The sequence below is a fragment of the Alligator mississippiensis genome, chromosome 5 (assembly GCF_030867095.1).
Source record: "Alligator mississippiensis isolate rAllMis1 chromosome 5, rAllMis1, whole genome shotgun sequence".
NCBI classification, from domain to species: domain Eukaryota; kingdom Metazoa; phylum Chordata; order Crocodylia; family Alligatoridae; genus Alligator; species Alligator mississippiensis.
Genome location: NC_081828.1, coordinates 43586729 through 43607240, shown reverse-complemented (window position 1 = coordinate 43607240; position 20512 = coordinate 43586729). Strand labels below are relative to the sequence as shown.

Sequence of the window (20512 nt, the reverse complement as noted above, 5' to 3'; positions counted from 1 at the left end):
GCTGCCCTACGCACAGTCATTCAGGCCTGTCAACACAGACCCTACTCTATGAGACCTTCTCACTTGATTGCTCTACTGCTTTCTCACGCACCCCCACTGGGGCTCTCAGCCTTATGCCCCTTACAGCACCGTTACTAGACTCCTGGAGGCCCCAAGTGAACTTTTAGTATCAGCCCCCCCAACCACCCCTCTTTGCCAGAGATAATGATAATAATAATTGGACAACAGAAAAAAATTATCATTTTCAGGCTCCTTTTCTGTCCAGGCCCCAGGCAGCCACCTGGTTCACCCATGCCTGTATCCAGCCCTAGCCTCTTGTGTCTCAGGCCTGATGCCATGCCTGGACCCCTTGCCTGTCCCTTCTACAAGGTAATCCACCAGGTCATGAGGGCTGAGGCTATATGGCACCCCATACTCACCTTTCACTAGGGAGGTATGGGTGTGGCATATCCTAGGGACCACCCTGCCACAGGCAGCCCCACCACATCATCCAACCCCAGCAGGGTGTGGTTTTAGGTCACTCCCCAGAACCAGGAACCTCCTCCATCCCCATAGCTCCTGCCCTGAACCACCAGGTGTTCTGGGAAAAGCAGCTACAGCCTGGCAACATTGTCCCTCTGGCTCCCTGCAGCAACTTCCTGCTCAGCTCTGAGGGTCTGAGCTTATACTGAGGCTGCTCAGCCCCATCCCCCAACCCAGGAGCCCTCTTGCAGTCACCTGACTGCCTGGTTAAGCTGCATCCTGGCTGCTCCACAGTATGTTAAAGCTTCTTAAAGCGGCAGGCACCAAAGGTTCCCTGCCACTCTCCACACCCACAGCTCTGCCAGACGGGCCCCCAGCTGCCATGGCTATGGCACAGCAGGGCTGGCCCTCAATTTTTGGGGGCCCCCTGCAAGAAATAGTTCTGGGGTCCCCTGACATGAAGAAGCTGCCACAGGTGATGAGGGGGTGGGGAGTGGCAAGCGGGCCAGCAGCAGCAGCAGCATCTGCGGCAGGAGGGGTGGCAAGTGGATGAATGTGAAACCAGCAGATGCAATGTCGGTGGCGGGGGCTGGCAAGTGGCTGGACACAGGGGGCCCTTTGGCTGTGGTGCCCCCTGTGGCCACAGGTTTCACAGGACAGGACAGGACGGCCCTAGGAGCCAGACACCCAGGTCCGCAGCACCCTGCCCCCCAGCAGTACCCAAGTGGGAGGCAGTGGCTGCTGTGAAGGAACGGAGCATGGAGCCCAGTTCCCCCTCCCCCAAGGGCAGCACGGCCAGAGTGGAGCCTGTCGGGGGGGGGGGGGGGGGGGGGGGGGCAGATATGGGCTGCCCGCTGCAGGCTTGGGCCTGCCCTCCCCCTGACCCTCCATGACCCAGCAGGCAGAACCCAGCATGGCAAGGAAGAGCGGGGCCGGGCAGGGAAGCTCAGTGCCACCACTGGGACCTCTGTGCCACCCTGGTGAAGTGCCCTCTGCCCACCCGGCAGCAGTGAGGGTACAACTCTGTGCCACCACTCCCACTGTTGCCGGGTGACCATGGGGCACCTCGTCATTGCAGTGCATGGCTCCCAGCAGTAGCACCAAGCTTCCCTGCCCCATTCCACCCTGGCATGCCAGGTCCCACCAGCTGGGCTGTGAAGGCCCCAGGGGGAGGGCAGCAGAGTGGTGAGCTGCAAGCCCACAGTGAGCAGCCCGCTCCCACCCTGTGTACAAATCTGGGGGGGCAATTACCCCATGCCCCTCCCCCAGGGCCCAAGCAGGGAGGGGAACAGGGCCATAGGCAGCCTGTCCAGGGAGTGCAGGGGCTGTGGCTGCGCCTTCCAACCCTGGGCCCCAAGCCCCACACACCACCCAGGTAAGGCAGCAGCCCCAGTCTCAGCCCTGCCTAACTCCCACCCACACCATGGGGGCCTCAATCCCCCCACCCCCAGCTTACCTGAAGAAGCTGCTTTCCAGGCTTTATGGTGGCCATGTGCATGTGTACATGAGCCCATGCACATGGCACACCCTGCCTGACTGCCCTCCTCCCACTCCCCGCAGCCCCTTGTAGGCTGGGACTCTGCCAGCCTGCAAGAGGAAACCCACCATTTCTTGCATTTTTCTCCTTTAAAGGAGAAAATCTGGGTTTTTTTCCTTAAAATGAGAACATCCAGGTTTTACTATGTTTTTCCATGGAGAACAGAAAACCCAGATCCATGGTCATCATGTGCCTCATTAAGGTCCACTCAAGTTCTGCTTTGGGTATCTAAATCATTTTCACCAGAACCAATAAGGCCGGAGGTGGAATTTATGCTGGGATGAGTTCCATCCTTAGACTGAGGAGGAAGGTGACCTCTTACCTGGATCAAAACACTTTCTTTAATCTTTAGGACAACATTTGTCAGAATGCTGCAGAGATGTCGATTTTTTCATAACTTGCATCCTTGCCGATCCCCCTGTGGCACAGATGTAAAGGACAGGAATGACTTTTAGTGTCACCAGCAACATTCAACATTGTGTCCACCTAACCATCATCCTTGTCAATGCAGCTACTCAACTGCTTGTTTCCCCAACTGCAATGTAGAAAGAGGGATCTTATGATCACTGAATGGCCCTGAAATGGTCAGGATAGTCTGTATAGCCAGGTGCTAAGCTGCTGCACCTGCAGGACTGACTGGAGACTGGTAGTAACTGTAGACTATACTAGGCCTTAGGTTGCTTAACAGTAATATGGCATAGATTTTCTTGCATTCATTTGACCAAAGTTTGGGTAAGAGAAGAAAAGGCAAAAGAAATGATAGGCCAGAGGATGTCACAAGGTGTGAGCCATTTTAGAAAAGTCAAGAAAGATAGAATGGAAAAACTAGGTTAAAGGTTTCACTAAAGATTGCTTAACCACATTTAGTAGTTAGACAAGCCTAATTTCAGATAAGATATATATTACATAGGCAATAAGAATAGTCATATGAATAGTAATTAGAGCAGCACTTATTAGGAATACTTTTTCCCCTCCTTCTTTAGTAAACTTTTGGATATTTTAGCCAAGCCCTAGAGTATAAAAGTCTGGGTTCATCTCAGAATCTTTGCTTTTCAGCCTCAAAGCACAGTTATTTCTGAACAGCTCATCTGCAGATTAATTGAGATAAGAGCTTTTTTATAAATTAATTGGAAACCTAAGCAAAAAGTCCATTCCTCTAACAGGCTGGCCCCACGTTAGAGAGACTTTTTAAGACTTTAGGACTTGGAGAAATTAATTTTAAATTACCTCAAATGTTAACAAGATTGTTATTTCTTTAGAAGAATGCACTTTATAAAACAGTCTCCCCTCACCTGTCTAGCCACTTAATGGCAGAATGAGCAGCACAGTTGTAATGGGAGCACTGTGGCTCTACAGAGAGCAGGTCTTGATTTCTGGCATAACCTAGGCTTCTGACAGGTCTCTCAAGCAGGTGAGATAGATCCCTCCATACAAAGCAGACTAAGGGGCTCTACAGAGTTAAGAGCCCCTCAAACTGAGCTCTGCCGGCTGAAGAATCCCTGGGAAGGGAGTCCCTGATCTTGGTGTGTGCTTACTTCCTTCATGCATGGGAACTGCTGCTATTGATCATTGCTAGGATCTGTTACTTGGGTTGTCTGATGTAATTTCTTCTCTTTGTTGATTTGTTATACTTACACACACACTTCCAGATCAACCAAATAAACCTCTTTGTAGTATGCTGACCCTCGTGTATGAGTGTCCTTCCACAGGACACTGGCATAGGACCAAGTATCTGATGTCAACAGGGCTGTAAGGCTGCAACCAGACATCTCATTTTAGGTGGTCCTGCCTGTCTCCCATTTTGATCCAGATCTAAACAGGAGTGGAAAACCATTTACATCTCTGTCAGTAGGTGGTGAGTGAGAGCACACAGCCTGACAAACTTGTCCCTTGTATGACAAGCAACTAATTTACAGAATCACACACAGCAAACTGGGCGGGGAGGGGGGGGAGTATTAGCATATTACATCTTGCATATTTCATAGGTGCTTGAAGCAGGAAAATGGAGTGGTAGGTCTGTAGGAACGTGGGAGAAGTCCCAGCTGTGGACACACTTAACAACTGAACCACTGTAAATGCCGCAGATTGGGAACCAGTTCATACTTGTACAAAGTGCTGAGGCACCGGCACTAGTGGGTGGGAGTGGGCACCCAATCTAGCATCCCTCACAGAGGGCAAGTTGGACGGGAGAGTGACTGGGGTCATTGCCACTTCGCTGTTTCCTTCACAACCGGCTTGGGGGTTGAGTCTATAAGCCTCATACCGAGACCTCATCAGGCTTTCTGCAGCACCGGTGACTTGGGAGCTGCACCCGAAGACCATTCCACCTCTTGCAGGACGGTTCATCGTTATTACAGTGTATTGACCGGTGCCACTCAAGGCATTTTTAGTAGAAGGCAAAAACTGTCCTATTTGGAAACTGCCTGTTTTGGAGGCCCACCCCGTCCTTGCGTGACGCTGAGGCGCTAGGGCTAACGGTGGGCATTCGCTGTCATGGAAGACAATTCTGACACTTTCGAGCAGGCTACTCCCTCTTCAGCCTGGCAAAGCCCATGTCTGTTGACCAGATGGGCACGTGGCAAACCTCTGGGCTGAGAAAGAGAGAGAGAAAGAGAGGTGGCCTTGGGGGCAGATTTTCGGAGTTGCTCCTTGTGCCAGGCAGTAGGCTCCTTTGAAAACACTGAGTCTTTTTGCCCCGCCAAAAGACACTCGGCATCCAACACCGCTGAAACACCGATAGGTATTTTATTTACAAGCATTAACGCGAGCCCAAATCCTCTGAGTGCGGCCCCAGCTGGAGGTGCTGAGGTCTTGGGTCCCTGTGTCCATTCACAATAACTCACTTCTGCTGGTGTGTTTCAGTCAGCTCTGGATCCCTTAGAAAATCAGTCTTTGCAAAGAAATCTCACTCGTTTGGAGCTCAAGGGCTAGACTGACCACTTGTAATCAGGCGAAACAACACTGGCGCCCGGTCTGCGAGCCTCACCCGGGCTCAGCCGCACTTCTCCCGGGGAGGAGCCCCCGCCCTCAGGGAACCATAGAGCCCTCCCCCAGCGGGTAGAGCATCCTCAGCAGCCAAGCCCCGCCCCGCCTCAGGGGCTACCACAGAGACGCGTCTAGAGGAGAGAGCGTCCCCCGATCATAGAGCTGCCAGAGGCCGCCTCGCCATTTTAGAAGGAGGTGGAGAGCCGGGAGGAGGCAAGGGTCTAGGTACGGGGGAGGGGGCCGGGGCCGGGGCCGGGGCCGGGGCCAGTGGAGTGGAGTGGAGTGGAGTGGAGCGGAGCGGGGCGGGGCGGGGCGGGGCAGGGCAGGGCAGGGCAGGAGAGCCCCCGGGGCAGGATGGGGCCTCCTGTGGGGCGGGGGCGTCTCCCGCGGTGCTCGGCGCTGCCTCTGCCCGGGCTGGGAAAGCTTTGCAGAGCGTCACGGGCTGGTGTGTCTCCTCCCCTCCCCCGCCCTGCCCTGCAGAGACCGGTCCGCGTCGGTCAGGGTGGTGTCCCCCGTCTGAAGGGCTCAGCGCGGCCCACAATGGACGTAGCAGCCACAGGCAGCCCCCCCACCCCCTCCTGGAGCATCTCAGCACCCCTCGCCCCTGGTTATTGATGATACCTTGCAAATCTTTGCATAGTGGCTATTTTCCTGGAGGACTTGGAGGTTGGCAGGTGACCACAGGCTGGGGGGACTGCACCGGGGGCAGGATGAATTCAAAAGGACTTTGACAGTTCAGGATCAGTGAAACACGGTCAAGTGCAAAGTGCGGCGCTTCTGGGGGAGATACCAAATAAGCCCTCCGAAGGAGCGAAGCAGGCAGCAGCGCCGCAGGGAAGGGTCTGAGGGTTGGGGGGGACCGCAGGCAAAACGAGCCATAAATTTGATGCTTTTGCAAATGCGGTGAGTGTCACTCGGGAATGTGCGAACAGAAGCATCGTGCGCAAGACGAGGGAAGTAATTGCTCAGCTCTGTTTCATGCTGGAGCTCTTGTGACCATTCAGTGCCGCGCTTGTGGAAAGATGTAGACCAGGGCTGTAAAACTTGCTCCGTGCCCTGGGCTGGATCTAGACCACTGGGCTTCTTGCTGGCCTGGATCCATGGCACTGAGGGCAGTTAAGTAAGTGACCATGAGCTAGGCGGCCGCTTGCTGTGGCACACATGGCATAAGCAGCAGCAGACCAAGTGGCTTCAGGGCAAGCAGAGCTGTGCTGGCATGGCCCTCTCCAGCCCCCTTGTCACTGAGGGCCATATCCACTGGGGCCCCAGGTTGTGTGAGGCCCCACCCACCCTTAGCCATGTCCCCAAATTTACTGGTCCCCCAGTAGCCCGGCCAGCTGCATGGAGTGGCTCCATGGGCCGTGTGTTTGATGCCTCTGATATAAACAAATTGGAGAGTCAAGCATGGTACAAGGCTGAGCAAACTGTGTGTGAGGAAAGCTTGAAGGACTTACGTTTGCATTGTCTTAAAATAAAGCAGTTGTTTTCAAATACATAAAACACAAGGAGGAAGGTAGTGATTGGTTGCTGTCCCTGCCCACTGTGGGTAGGAAAGAAGTAATTGGCTTAATTTGCAGCAAGGGAGATGATGTAGGTTAGCTTTCAAGGCTAAGGGTATTTAAGCACTGGAATGGGCTAGGGAGGCTTGGGAGGCTGTGGATTCCCTCTCATTGAGAGTTTTAAGAGCAGTTCAGAGAAGTATCTTTCAGGGGTGGCTCTGATATACTTAATTCTGCCTTCGAGGTGGATTAAACAGTCTCTTGGGTCCATTCCATTAAAATTGAAAGGGGGAAAAAAGGTGTTAAAAATGTTCAGGGCCATTTGTCCCTAAAGTCGGGTGCCTCAGAACTACTCTAAGGCTTGTTTATGTTAGGGGTCATGAGTGAAGCTTGCTCTGGTGGTGTCCTTGCTGATAAAGGATTTTGCTCTCGCGTGTCATTGAACCAGAAGTTTTTGGGTAAGTGATAAGGAGAGAAGCCCAATAACACAGCTGTGGGTTGTGTATTGGTGATGCAGGAGAGTAAACAGCCTGGTCGGTTCCTATTTAGATAGTAGTAGGTACATGTGGCTTTAGCTATGTTTGGAAATATTTCCTTAAAAGCAACTTTGGTTCGAATTCCAGCCTCACTGTAATTTTCTCTTATAATAAAGCTCTCTAAAGCAGATGAACATTTGTAGAGGCAGGCAGCTGTTCCTTGCTTGCAGGTCACACCTTGTCCTGCTGTCACACTTTGTCCTTGTAGGCTTTAAGATATGCACTGTGGAGTAAAACAAACTCAGTAGAAAAATCCTGCTATCTCTGGTTGCTGAGCATCTGTGTAATAGCTAGGAGAGGACTGGAGAGATCTGTGTAACTTGCTGAGCCTCCTTTGTTCTCAGAGGATGTGTCCCATCTGTCATTTCTGTGTGTGGCTTGCAACAATATGGCCATTCCTTCTGACTTAATGTCTTCTAAGTGGGTGTCCTGCATCTGAATAGACTCGTCTCAATAAATAGCTCAGCCTGTCTCCACCTGTAGAAGAAGCTGCTATAGCCAGAACCAGGTTTCCCACTTAAACTATGCCTAGATGGCTAGCCAGGGACTCCTGACCCGGTCACTACTTCAGTCTTGTTCATTATGCCCGCAGCAAACATATCCTTTTGCTGTAGGTCAGCTCATATCCTGAAATTTATATTTGCGATTTGCCTGCTAAATGCACCTGCTGCAGCAGCCTCTGCCTCCTCTAACAGCAGAGCCTTTCACGAGTGCCAGGGTGTTCGTCCCAGTGCCCTAGTCTCATTCCAGCCTGGGTAATTCCATTTGGTCTCCTTGGATTTTCCTGACGTTTCTGTTAGGCATAGGATGATTCTTCACTTCCCGCTATGAAGTGCTGTGCTCTGTTGGTGGAGGCTGTTGAGCAGCTGCCACCTTCACTCCCCGAGGGGCTGCATTTCCTGGATGGATGTAGGATTTCTGCGTGCAGGCTGCAGAGCCCCTTGGGATCGTCCCCAAGAGAAAGAAAGTTGAGAAATGCTGAGTAATTGAGTCACCAGTGTAGGTGGGAGGGATCGGGAAATTGAGCTTTCTCCCCTCGCTCTTGCCCCTGTAGAAGTGTAGTGGCTCAGGTGCATTGTGCTCTTCCTTCTATGCATCAGTTACTGAACTGCCATGGGAAACACCACCAGCGAGCGAGTGTCTGGGGAGCGCCATGGCTCCAAGTCCCACCGCTCTGATGGAGCCAGTAGCGCCCACTCCTCCAAGGAGCATCCACACAAGATTATGGTGGGCAGCACAGATGACCCCAATGTCTTCAGCACCCATGACTCCAAGGTATGGGCTGGTCTCTCCCTATCCCTCTCCCCCCATGCAAGGCTTATACATACAGGTGCTCCTCACTTAATGTTGTTGCAGTTAACATTGTTTCATTATTATGTCGCTGATCTATTGGAGAACATACTCTTTTAAAGTCACACAATGTTCAGTTATAACGTCGTTTGGCTGCTGCCTGCTAGTAGGGAACTACTGTGACATAATTGGATTTGTTTAACATCGTTTTGCTTAAAGTCACATTTTTCAAGAACTAACTACAACATTAAGCGGGGAGTAGCTGTAGTAATACAGTGTCAGTACCCAGGCAACTTAGCTAGGCTTGTTTTCCTGCTAGCCTGAGTTAATATTTGCTGAATGAATTTAACTAGTACACTTTTATTGGGAAGTGCCTCATAATTACTGGTTCAGACACTGCTGTGTGTACAGTTGCTTAGTAACTCAGAGGTTACAGGTTTGAAACCTGTGCTTGAGAATCTCTCTTCTCTCCCCTGCCCATATTCCCTTGTGGTTAAAATCTAAGAAAGAAAATCTTCTCCTGACATCCTTCCCATGTCACATGCAATGTAAATCTGTTAGCCATTCATGCAGGTAAAGCCCAGTAGGTGCTCCCAAAATACAGGCTCATTTAAAAGACCCTACAAATGGACTGGGGGGGGGGAGTGGGGAGGGGATGTTATAACACGAAGGCTGTGTCACTTAGTTTGAGCAGATAACTGTGGTATGACTCAAGCATGTTCTCATCTGGAGTAAACTACCTCAGTTTCATTGACTGAAACAGAGCAATGATAGCTTTCTCCAGCTGGGATGCTAGAGCATGGGGAGGGGTGAGCCTGTAGGGGCAGGGAGCAGTCTTCACTGTTGGTAATAGTTCATGGAAGAAGCAAAGTAATAAGAGAGCTGGCCCTGACTGCTGTTGTGCCTATGCCTCAGTCAGGCTAAGGGTTGGTTCTTGTTGCCTTTTGTGCAGCTTCCCGGGGATAAGGAGTTTGTGTCTTGGCAGTCAGATCTGGATGAGTCAGCAAAGCCAGTGCAACAGGCTCGTCCCACTGTCATCCGCTGGGCTGATGGAGGCAAGGAGGTCTTCATCTCTGGCTCCTTCAACAACTGGAGTGCCAAGATCCCACTCATTAAAAGGTATAGAGCACTTCTGCAAAGAGCACCCTGGCCATCTTGCTTTCACTCCCTCTTTGAGCTGCTTCTCCCCCACCTCACTTGCCCTTCTGCTTTTTCCCCTTCACTGCCCGTACACCATTTCCTCTTCTCTAGTCAGGTCAGCTGCTCTGAGCACAATCAGTTAAGGACAGACTTTTCCTTGGTTTTCTCTGGTACATTCCTTTGAAGTTGTCACAGAGGACAGGGCTGTTGGACACTTTTTTCATGCTGAGGAACCTATAATTCTTTATGCTCTTCTAGCCCTGGCTGCCAGCCCGCCCAGTTATCTGATAACCTTCCTAATCAATATGATAAAATCCTTACCCTCCCTTGCATGCAAATTAAGTCAGTGCATATTTCACTTCATGGCATAGGATTACATTGGTCCCAATTTCTTTTGTCTATTGCTTACATTATAAAAGGCAGTGGTTATCTACATCCTGCATAAGTGCATGGACTGGTCCATAAGCACTCTTTAGATCCCTTGTCTACTAGGCAATCAAATTGTATCCCTGTTAACTGGATGATCAGTGAAAGTGCCTAGTAGCCATCAAGTTCAAGGTTTTTAATGGCAGCCATGAACTTACTAGGTCTTGTCTGTTTCAAATCTCTTATTAGAAGCATAAAGGGCTCTGAGTAATGAGCTAATCAGCTTTAATGAGGTATAAAAAAGTTAGCTCTTGCTGTTCCAATAGATAGTGGGCATTGCTTCTATTAAGTCCTGATACATGCATAACCTTTTCTCAGCCCCCAGGCTATGCATTTAAACCAAGTGCTGTCTCACTCTTTCTCCATCTAGTATTGGTACCTGACAGACACACACAACATGAGCTTCATGCCCTTTCCTTGTCTTAGTTTTCTCACCTCTGAATTGCAGCTGTTTAGTTCTTTAAATCTTCCCTCATCTCTCAATCTCTTTGGTTCCTGATTGTTTATGTTGCTCTTCTCCTACCACCCTCCAGCATATATGTATGTTTTTAGTAAGACATTGCTTGGGATTGAATGTACTATCTTGGATGTAGTTACAGAGAGCAGGACAGAGAGAAACCACTTTTTCTCTATGATCATTTGCCTTTGCAGTTAGCATATGAACTGTGGTTTTATGCTACTGTATCACAATGCCAGATTACATCTCATTTACTGTCTGGTGTCACCAGTAGGTCTTTATTTGTATATCCTCTCCCCATGTTTCTTTGCTGTATTGAGTATCTCTGTTCTGTTGACTTTTCCCCAGATATTTTAACTCTTATTTCTTCATGTTGAGTTATATTTTTTATTGTTTTGTGTCCGTATGTTATTTTGCTATTCCTACCTGTTGTTGGTTTTTTTTATCATTGTCAGTAATTGTAACACTCGTTATCGTGCTATTAATTCCTTGCCGTATTACGGTTTTAGTAATACCAGGCCTAAAACTGTGAACTATGCAACCTTCTCAGACTCCAGCTCCATAGGTTGTTGTTCACTGCTGCTTTTGTTTATGGCCTCTCCAAGATCAGCTTTCTCATAGAAATATGTCCCAAACTTGCCCTTTTTTATCCACACACTTGTATTGTGGCTCAGGTTGTGTATGGATATATGAAAACAATACACGCATGTTTTGTGAAAGCAATGCATGAGACACTGGGATCAAGTTGGTTTGTATGACAGGCGTGCCACAGAGGTTGGGAGGGGAGCAGTGTATGAACCATCAGTATAATAACCACACTGTCATTTGCTTTCTTCTCTCTGCTTTCAGCCACAATGATTTTGTTGCTATTCTCGACCTGCCTGAAGGAGAGCATCAGTACAAGTTTTTTGTGGATGGCCAGTGGGTTCATGACCCTTCAGAGGTAAATCTCAAAGCCATTTCCCTTCTCCCTGAGACTCTCAACTTTCCCCTCTTGGTTTGCTATCAGTGCTCCAGTGCAGATAGTCTAAATGCCCCAGGGCTTTGGGGAGTGGAAACAGTATATACCTTCTTCTCCAGACTAGTTGAGATTCTTTGCTTCTGTTGTCACAGTTCCTCCCCTTGGTTGGAATTGTATGGTCCAATGACCTTCACCTCTCATTTGATTAGTATGGCAGATGCTGTTGCCCTTACACCACATTATGGGTTGTTTCACCTTATTGTTTCAGGCTCTGTAGCCAGTGGAGCCTCGCCATGTCTTGGCTTACTTCCATCTCTCAGATTTTGCTTCCTAGGACTACAGGTGCAGCATATTCAACTGCATTGGGCTTGCCTTTCTCATGCAGGGCTGTAGGGATTGAAATTAAGGCACCTTTCTTAATGTTGCTGGAGCAGAGATGGAGCAAGCAGGAGGGATTTGCAATGCCTTGTGAGTCACTTGGGAAAGCAAGATGGCAGCTCCATCAGCTTACTCCTTTTGGTTGACTAAAGAATGTAGGATACTATCAGCACTGTCATCTGAATCTCAGTGAGGCTCTGGGGAGCAGTTGGGGACTAGGACCTCTCAGAGCCAGGATCAGTATCATCGGCCAGGCTGAGGCATCTGGTTACCACATCTCTTCTCACTTGTAGACAATTTCTCCTATTTCAGTTGCAGGAACGTGATGAGCATTTCAGTCTAGTCGTCAGCTAGTAGGAGGATCGGCCATGTGGAAGAGGGAGTAAGGCAGGGTGTGGGGTAGGATTGGAGAGTATTGCCGTTGCTGTCAGGCCTGGTCTAGACTACCACAGAACTATGACTGCACCTGCACTCTGAGACAGCAGAAGTCTTTCTCTGCCTGCTAAGCAGCATTGTCTCTGAGTGACAGCAGGCTTCCACCAATGTCCTACAGCCAGCAGAAGGCTTCCCACGCCTTCTGCTGGCTGCGCTTATAGCTTAAGTGCCCTTAGCCCCTGCTGGTACAGCTGCTATAGTGGGGCTGTGCCAAGCCATGTAGATGTGAATGTGCTCAGAAGGCCTCTCTGGATGTGGTAGTCTGCCACCAGAAGTTCCAGCCACAGAAGCAGCCTTGCATAGAGAGAACCCCAGTTTTGGGAATGTCTCCTAGGGTGTGAACAATGAAGCCCTCACATGGATATGGGGAAAATGATGCTGATCTCCTTTACAGTAAAGTGCTTTGAGACCTGATAGAAAGTTCTAGGTAAGAGCACAGAACATGAGAAATGCCATTTACTGGGTCAGAACATAGGTCCGTCTGGCCTAATAGCCTGCCTGACACAGCTTAGCAGTACTTTCAGCATGAAAGGGGCTATCAGACCTTCATGCTAGCTAGAGTTTCAAATTTCTATATGATTCAGTCTTAACAGAGGTGTTCCTCAGCCCAGCTCCTTCTGAGCCTTGGGCAGCTCAGAAGGATGAATCATGCCTGTGCAGTGATGGCAGGAGGCTGGATAAATGGAGAGTTTGGATTGTGTGTGTGGGGACCTGAGTAGGGGGATAGAGTGTGTCAAGAATGGAGTTTTGATAGATCGTTGTTTCCATTTTTGTTTTCCAGCCTGTGGTCACCAGCCAGATGGGGACAATTAACAACCTGATTCACGTCAAGAAATCTGACTTTGAGGTGTTTGATGCTTTAAAAGTGGATTCTCTGGAGAGTTCGGAGACTTCTTGTCGTGGTGAGCTTCGCAGGGCACTCAGTGTGCCATGCCACTGACTGCCTTATGCCTCTCTTCTCCTTTGAGACTCACTCCAAGCTCCTGTGCCACTGACTGCACTGCAAGGGAATGAACTCCTGGAGTTAGAACCTCAGCTGACAGCTGGGTGCCTGGCAGTAATATCTGGTTATTATGTTGCACTGCTGACCAAAAGTGCCCAACAGGGTCTGGATGCAACCTAAATGTATGAAAACTGCCCTGCCCTGCTGAGTTGACAGTCTGATGTTGTCTGCCTCAAGACAGACCAGACTAGTTGTTCTGACAACTTTGCACCACTCTAGACTAGTTCTCCCATGTGAATAAAATGGGTCTTGCAGCAGGTTAGTTATTCTGGAATATAAGTTACAATTATTGTGGAATAGTGACCATGCAAGAAGGTAGTGCAGCTGAATAACTTGTCCTACAAAATGCTGGTCACTTTTCCCAGTGCTGTTAAGGCCTTTGTGTTTCTGCTGTCTCATAAGTGAGTGTGAGTCATCTGATCTGTGCTTGCTGCAAACAGGAGCTGTTGTTACACCAGCTGCTATGTATTTTTAGTGTCTGGGTAATTTGTTCTAGCACTAAGCTGTGTAGAAAACCTCCCATTTTCTAACCAGGGTTACTAGGTTACAGTTTCAGAATCTGGCTGTGCCAAGCTGACATAGAATTACTGGGTAGTAGGTTAGTCATGTGTCAGGTTAGTGTGTTTAACCAATGTTGGCTGCTCTGTCTGTAAAAGCATATACTATGTGACAGGACCAATATCATTCATACAGAAGTAATTCCCATGTCTCTGCCCAGTCTGAGCAGCGAGCTCTCCTTTGAAAAGTTGTCAGCACCTGGGAACATGTGGTATGCTGGCTGTCTATTAACCAGTTGGGTTGGAAGTGGCTTGTGGTTGTACCTGTAGTGGGCTAGGTCCAGCTTCCAGTGCATTTGGATTCCCTCCATGGTAGATACCTGCAGCAAGGCAGAATTAGACTACGGAGACTGAATGTCCCTCTTGCTCCTAAGGGTGTTCTGAGGCCTGCTGGTAATGGGGGGCAGTGTAAATGATGTTTGCTCATCCATTGCCTTTGTTGATAAAGAACTTTTTGGGGGGCTGTTGAGCCACCAACTTGCAGTTAACTGATAAGGAGGGGAACTCCCACAGTACTGGTGAACAGTGTCTTGGTGTTGCAAGGAAGTGAATAGTGAAGTCTGCTTGAGTTGTAACTAATAGGCACATAGGGATTTAGATATGCTTGGAAATGAATCTACCCCAGGGGGCACATTTTCTGTTCCTCTGTGGCAGTGTTGAACTCTCACTTGATGTCAGTGATTTTCAACCATGGTGCCACAACTGTGGCATGAGGTCCCAGTTGAAACCACAGGCTTGCTTAGATTGCATGCTTGCTGTGCCTAGAAGCAGTGCCCTTAGGCACACAGCACTGCTCCACACCAGCTGCCTCCCACACCAGGAGCAGTGTCGTCACCACACCTGCATGGTATTATGAGCAGGCTACTTAGCATGGCCAGCCTGCATCAGTTCCAGTTCAGGAGGCTTATAACATATTTGAGGGCACCAGTTCCAGGCCCAGTGAGTTTGCAGCCTAGACATGGCTAGTATATAGCTGCCTGCCCTCCCGAGGGCACAAAACAGAGTGAAAGATGCAGTGAAGTCTTGTTGTAAATGGCAGAGGGCACTTGGGAAATCTGTGTCCTCCTGCCAGAGACAACTTACTCAGAGGCTTCTGCTAAAGTAGAGAGAGTTTGGGAAATAATCTCAACACTGTCAAGAATGGGGCATGTGCAGAGTCTCTGGCATGAGGAAAAAGATGCAGAAGATATTGCAGTGAGTCCTTGAATTAGAGGGGTATGGGAGACTGACAGCCAAGGAGCTTGTGATAGGAGGGAGGATTGCAAGGAGCCCCTGCTGTTTGGAATGAGCTCAGTGAAATATAAACCCCTCACATATTCTGTGGCCTGCTGGAATTAATGCATGCACCTGTTCTCCAGATCTGTGGCTTAACCCAATACTGGCTGGTTCTGCTGGAATAATCCAAAACAGTAATGCTAGAAAGGCCCTGCTGGGTCCCCTCCCATTCTCCTCTGGTGCCAATCTAGGATGGCATCCTACTGTGTACTCACCAGAGTTTTGTCCAATCTGACTTCAAATATCTCATGCAATGGATGTCACTTCTCCTATTGCCCTTCATATACTATTGTTTTTTCCAGACCTGTCCAGCTCCCCACCAGGACCTTACGGGCAAGAAATGTATGTGTATCGACCTGAGGAACGCTTCAAATCACCACCCATCCTCCCCCCTCACCTCCTCCAAGTTATTCTAAACAAGGACACCAACATCTCTGTAAGTATTAGTCATGTCCTCCGTGATGTGGGGGCAGCCTCGGCTGGAGTCAGCAGGGTTAGGAGGAGGGGAGTTTGGTCTGAGCTGTAAAGAGGGCTTGGTAATGCAGGGTAGGTCAGGAGTGGAGATGGCTCTAAAGTGGTGCACACAGCTCCATACCCTGTCTTGCACACAGCCTACCTGTTCATGGCCCAGGAATAGCAGGGGGTCTGTCATGTAATGTTCCCTCTGAGTCCAGATAGCCAGCTTCCTGCATGCTGGGAGTGGTGGCCTGGTCACCTGTGTTACCTTCCCTCCATTTTGGTCCCTTGCTCCATTGAGGGCCTAGCCCAGGTTCCATTGTCACTCAGTGCACTTAATAGATCATAGATGGTAGCGTCAGTGATGTTGTAGCTGTGATGGTCCTGGAGTTCTGTGAGGGGCAAGGATTCCTTAGGATGAGATCTTCTATTGAACCAACCACATAGTTGGGATAGAGTTAGACAAGCTTTTGGATGCAAGGCATTTCTTAATTAGTTCACCTGATGAAGAAGGTCTTGCATTCAAAAGTTTGTCTCACTCTATCTCAACTATGCAGTTGGTCCAGTAAAATATATTGCTCTAAGAAATCCTTGCCTCTTGCATAGATCATAGGTAAAATTTGAACTGCAGGCTAATACCTGCTGCAACAACTCCTCTGTGCTCCCCCTGTAATACCACAGCTGGAGGTTTTTGCAAGTGTGTCTGGGAGAAGTGGCCTCTGGTAATACAACCCAAGTGATGCTCAGGATTGACCCTTCTTTTGGTTTCAGTGTGACCCAGCGCTCTTACCTGAGCCCAACCACGTCATGCTCAACCACCTCTATGCACTTTCCATTAAGGTAAGTGGCACCGGGCACAGCTGGCTACTTGTACCCCTGCCCAGTCATCCAGGGAAGCTCTCCTATGTAATGTGCACTGTAAAGGCCCAGGAAAAGCTACAACTCCGCTCCTGGCTCTGCTGCCTGAGCTGTTGTGATGTGGCTCTCAGTGCACAAACTCAGTGGAGTTTGTCCTGAGTACCAGCATAGGGGTGTGCCTGGGTGTCAGCACCCAAATACATGGCAGTCACTGTAGGGGTAGGTTTTTTAATCCCACCCTCTCTGTGCTCAGTTGCCTTGGGATTTTGCTGCTGCTTGCCAGCTGGGAGGGGTAAGTAGTATTTCCCAGTGATGTGGTCTTCAGCGGCACCCTGAATTTCAGTTCTTCTGTGCCCAGGCAGCACCTCCAAGCCTGAAAGCCCCTGATAGAAAAACACAGGGCTCAGCTAACAACCCAACTGAAAATAAAAGCCTGGTCTGTTCTTTAGGAGAACCTCTGTAGGGGGTGACTGATCAAACTCTGCCTCTGAGCATCTCTCCACTTCCTTCCAGGGCACAGGAGCTGCCCAATGTTGTACTCTCCCACCTCATCCAGAGCAGTCAGATTGGGGTATCCAGTGACTTATTACATAGCCATTAAAACCTCATTCCAAATCTCCCTCCTTGGGCTTTCCCCAGTTTTTCTTCCTACTTGCCACACCCTCTTCCCCTGCTTGTCCAGCATTGGTCTCTCCCTGCACCTCCACAGCACTAGCACAAAAGCAGTCTCCCCTGCAGCTCCTCCTGCCGCATTAACTTCCATTTCTTCACTTCAGTGACTCTTGTCTCATTCCCCATCTCAGCATGTCCTCTCCATGTCTTACTGTCCCTGCCCTCTTTGGGGCACTCCCAGGTGTGCATACAGCCTGTGGGTCCAAGGTAATGCTTTGGTGTCCTCTCTTGCAGGATGGCGTGATGGTGCTCAGTGCCACTCACCGCTACAAGAAGAAGTATGTCACCACCTTGTTGTACAAGCCTATTTGAGCAGGGCCTGGCCCTCTCGCCATGTAGGACATGAGAAATGCCACTTTGTCTGCACACACTGGGCCACGGGTATATGGTACACTTGGCAATTGGCTCTTGCCTTGAACCTGGCAGAGATGAAAGCCCAGGATGAGCCTGGTCCTGCTTGGGGCCAAGAGCTCTTCCTTCTTGGTATTCTCTTGGGGAGGTTTGATTCTTAACCCTTCTGTAGCGTCCTGGCCGCAGGGGCCTCTGGCTTCGCTGTGTTCCTTGGGATGGTCTTTGTTACCTCATAACTTCCAGGTCTCCATGTTCAACCATAAATTCCAACCTCCACACAGCTGGAAGTGCTTCAACCACTCCCTCCTGCTCTTGCCTGCAGGAGCAGTGCCATGTCATGCACCCTCAAACCCTTGTCAGCACTCTTGGAGAAGGGCCTCTGTTCCCAGCAGCCCAAACACTGTTTCAGAAGCCCCCGGGAGTGGAATATCAAGGTTTTTTTGTCCTTTTCTCCCTGAGCTTCCTGTGCCCACCCTGAAACCAGATGACCTGGTTGGAATCCAGGAATGATGTCCCACAGTAGAGTCCAGGGTTGACCCAGCCTCCCCACCCAGTGCAGAGCAGAGCCCAGAGTGGGATAGAGGTGGAGCTCTCTCCTTTCCCCTTCCCTGCCAGAAGCATTCCCTGGGAGAATCCAGGCTTGGTTTATGGCCACTAGGGCTCCAGGGCCTAGTTGTTAGGCAGTGTCTTGGATTTTTCCAGGTGACAGGTGATAGCAGTTCCCCAGGGCAGTGTGGGGCCTGTAGCTTAGAAGCAGTGGATTGTTTGAGGAGAGCCCCACTCTTAAGGAAGAAATTGTCCCAGCCACTTTGAAGTAGTGGGCAAGCTAGTAGCATGGGTCAAAGGCTCGTCTCCCCAGGTAACTGCAGCCCTTGTATTGAGAACCAGCTTCTAAGCCCTTGAGGTCAGTGGAATGGCTCCTGTTGACTCCAGTGGGCTTTGGGTGGAGCTGTGAATGTTTTCCAGTTGTCACATTAGAGTTCTCCTGAGGAGCTGAAATCCTAACTCTCTTGTTTCTGGAGACTCAGTTAGTCTAATATTATTAGACTCAGTTGGTCTAATAAAAGATATATCACATCTACCCAAAGAACCTTGCTAGCTTCTGGAGCACAGCTCTGGGGTCCTTGGGCAGGGAGCTGCTCTGCGCAGTCTCCTGCCCATGGTAGTGTTGTGGGCAGTGTCCCCTGTGGAGGTCTCCTGTCTCCAAGCCTTTCCCCCCCATGTCTGTATTAATTGTTGTCCCTGAAGGTGCTGCCCATGCCTCTGGCCAGTCTCAGAGCAGAAGCAGTGGGGGTGAGAGAGACCTACCTGGCTTTGGAGTCTCTTCTTCGTGGAGGAGGGATAGTGCTTGCATTTCACCCTGGCCTTCGTAATTCTGTCATTCTGAAGAAACACTCAGCGAGTGCCATTGTCACAAGCACTTCAGCGCTTCGGGCTAAGCCTGTGCCAGGTTCAAAATTGGAGCCAGTGGGTTGGGGGAGGGGGTTGCGTGTTGCCATTGTATGCAGTTGCACTTTATTTGTCACTAGGAGAGCTCCCTACCCTGCCTCCGCCCCGTCCTGCTGGAGTGTTTCCCTGGGTGGAGGCTGCTTTGTGTGATGGCTAGACGAACACCTAGGGACTGGAGAGCGCTTTCCACCAGCGGACCTGTCGGGACAGACCCACAGCTGCTCTCTGTCCAAATTGAACCACACAGCGGCAAGTTTCACCTGATCCAGAGCAAGATGCCAGAGCACGAAACTCCCGATGTGGGTGGGACGGACTGTTGCCTTCTCTGCTTGGCTTGGAGTGAGGACTCTGCCTCTGGCCCTCAGGGAGCTGCCTCCCTCCTGCTGGAGCAGTGCCACAGTGACAGGCATCTTCTCTGTTGTATTTATTATAATATTTGTTGTCCTCCCTGCTGCTGGGTCTGTGTTGGAGGAAGTATTACAGAACACATGGGAGACTCCTTTGAGCTGCACTGCTGGTTCTGGTGCCAGCAGAGATGCCAGTGTGACCACAGACTCGCAGCTATCAGAAGGATCAGGGCCAGCATGCTTCCTGGTGTTACTTCCCAGGGAATTGCAGGAAAGTCAATGCCAGGGGAAGGCAATGGCATTGCCTGAACCTGCCCAACAGCAGAGGGCTGCTGACCCAAGCTGAGGGCCCAGATCCCTGGGCTTTAGGTCCCTATTGCTGCTTTGCTGCTCACAGCACAAGCCTGGCTTTGAACCACAGTTGCTGGCCTGTCTGCTGATTCTTGGTTCCTGTCCTTCCAGCCAGTGGGCAACTCTACCCTGGGGGAGCATGAAGGCCCACATCGCTGCTATTACCAAGCCCTTGAATCCCTTCTGTGTTGGAAGAGGAGTGGTGAGACTCCATTGTGGTGGAGTCTCCCCCTCATTCTTTCACCCCCCCCCCCAGCAGACAGAGCTTTCTTAGTAAGATGGAGGTTGACTTGTGGAACAACTGGCTCCCACTGCTGCAGTGAGGGTGGGGGCTGCATGTAACTTCCTTGCATACTGGAATCCAGGGCCCTGGCCCTTGCTTTTCTGCTTGCCCAAACTGGACACAGCGGCTGTTCAGGGTCCTGCTACTGGTAATAAAAAGCACCAGGAGCTGGAGGTTATCTCCCTGCTACACGCCACACAAGCCCTGGCAGGAGAACTTGGGCTGCTTGCACTCTAGTAGCCTGATCATTTGACCCCCTCCCAACTAAGTTAACTTGCACTCTGAAGACTGGGGCTTGGGTCTCAGCTTTGCAAAGATGCAGTGTTGCAGGCCTTGCCAGCTGCTGGGATTCCTACCCCCTGGCTGGTGCTGTGGAGCAGGAGTCAGAGCCTTTCTGCTGAGGGGCACCTGCTTGAGCTGGACAGTATTGAGGAGGGACCTGGCCTGTGTCCCACTTCACAGGGAGCTGAAGAGCTGGCGTGTACTTAGGACCTGTCAGCCAGGTACCATGTCCTGGGCCAGGTCAGCCTTTCATCCCCACAAGCAGGGTGGGAGGAGGAGCCCAGGTAGCTGTTCCTGAGTGCACGAAGCAGGGACTTGTGCCTCACCCACTGCTGCTGCTGTAGGCATTGCTCCTGTCATTGGTAAGGGCCTTCTGGAGGGAGCGCTGGCAAGACGTCTGGCCCCCAAGTGGCTGCAAACAGGATACAGGAGTCCCTTTTCCACTGGATGTACCTTGTCTAGCAATGCTTTTGAGTTTCCACAGGGATGTGACTTGAATAAAGTTTGGTATCGGAGTTAGTG

General features: G+C 50.3%; 1 protein-coding gene and 1 long non-coding RNA gene across 11 annotated transcripts in view; one reads left to right on the top strand and one right to left on the bottom strand.

The window, feature by feature from the left end:
• The window catches only part of LOC106738178 (uncharacterized), a 21816-nt gene extending 16122 nt beyond the window's left edge, over nt 1-5694 (bottom strand). Inside the window, exons 1-3 of the long non-coding RNA XR_001373135.3 lie at nt 5606-5694; nt 3635-3811; nt 2322-2417 (exon numbers count right to left, since the gene is read on the bottom strand). This is a non-coding gene — a long non-coding RNA (uncharacterized LOC106738178). The remainder of the gene's footprint in view (nt 1-2321; nt 2418-3634; nt 3812-5605) is intronic.
• On the top strand, nt 5102-20505 carry PRKAB2 (protein kinase AMP-activated non-catalytic subunit beta 2). Of its 10 annotated transcripts, none has more exons than XM_059728272.1 (9): nt 5105-5209; nt 8120-8294; nt 9262-9428; nt 11182-11275; nt 12888-13008; nt 15244-15377; nt 16169-16237; nt 18527-18728; nt 18808-18984. In XM_059728272.1, the coding sequence occupies exons 2-9, from the start codon at nt 8133-8135 to the stop codon at nt 18882-18884; spliced, it is 1026 nt and encodes a 341-aa protein (XP_059584255.1). In that variant the 5' UTR covers nt 5105-5209; nt 8120-8132; the 3' UTR covers nt 18885-18984. The 10 variants fall into 10 exon arrangements, with proteins under 10 accessions (XP_059584254.1, XP_059584256.1, XP_059584252.1 ...); XM_019486530.2 differs by lacking the exon at nt 18808-18984 and adding an exon at nt 17162-17205 and having other exon boundaries at nt 18527-18670; XM_019486529.2 differs by lacking the exon at nt 18527-18728 and adding an exon at nt 17162-17205 and having other exon boundaries at nt 5106-5209; nt 18808-18961.
• The last annotated feature ends 7 nt before the right edge of the window (nt 20506-20512 follow it).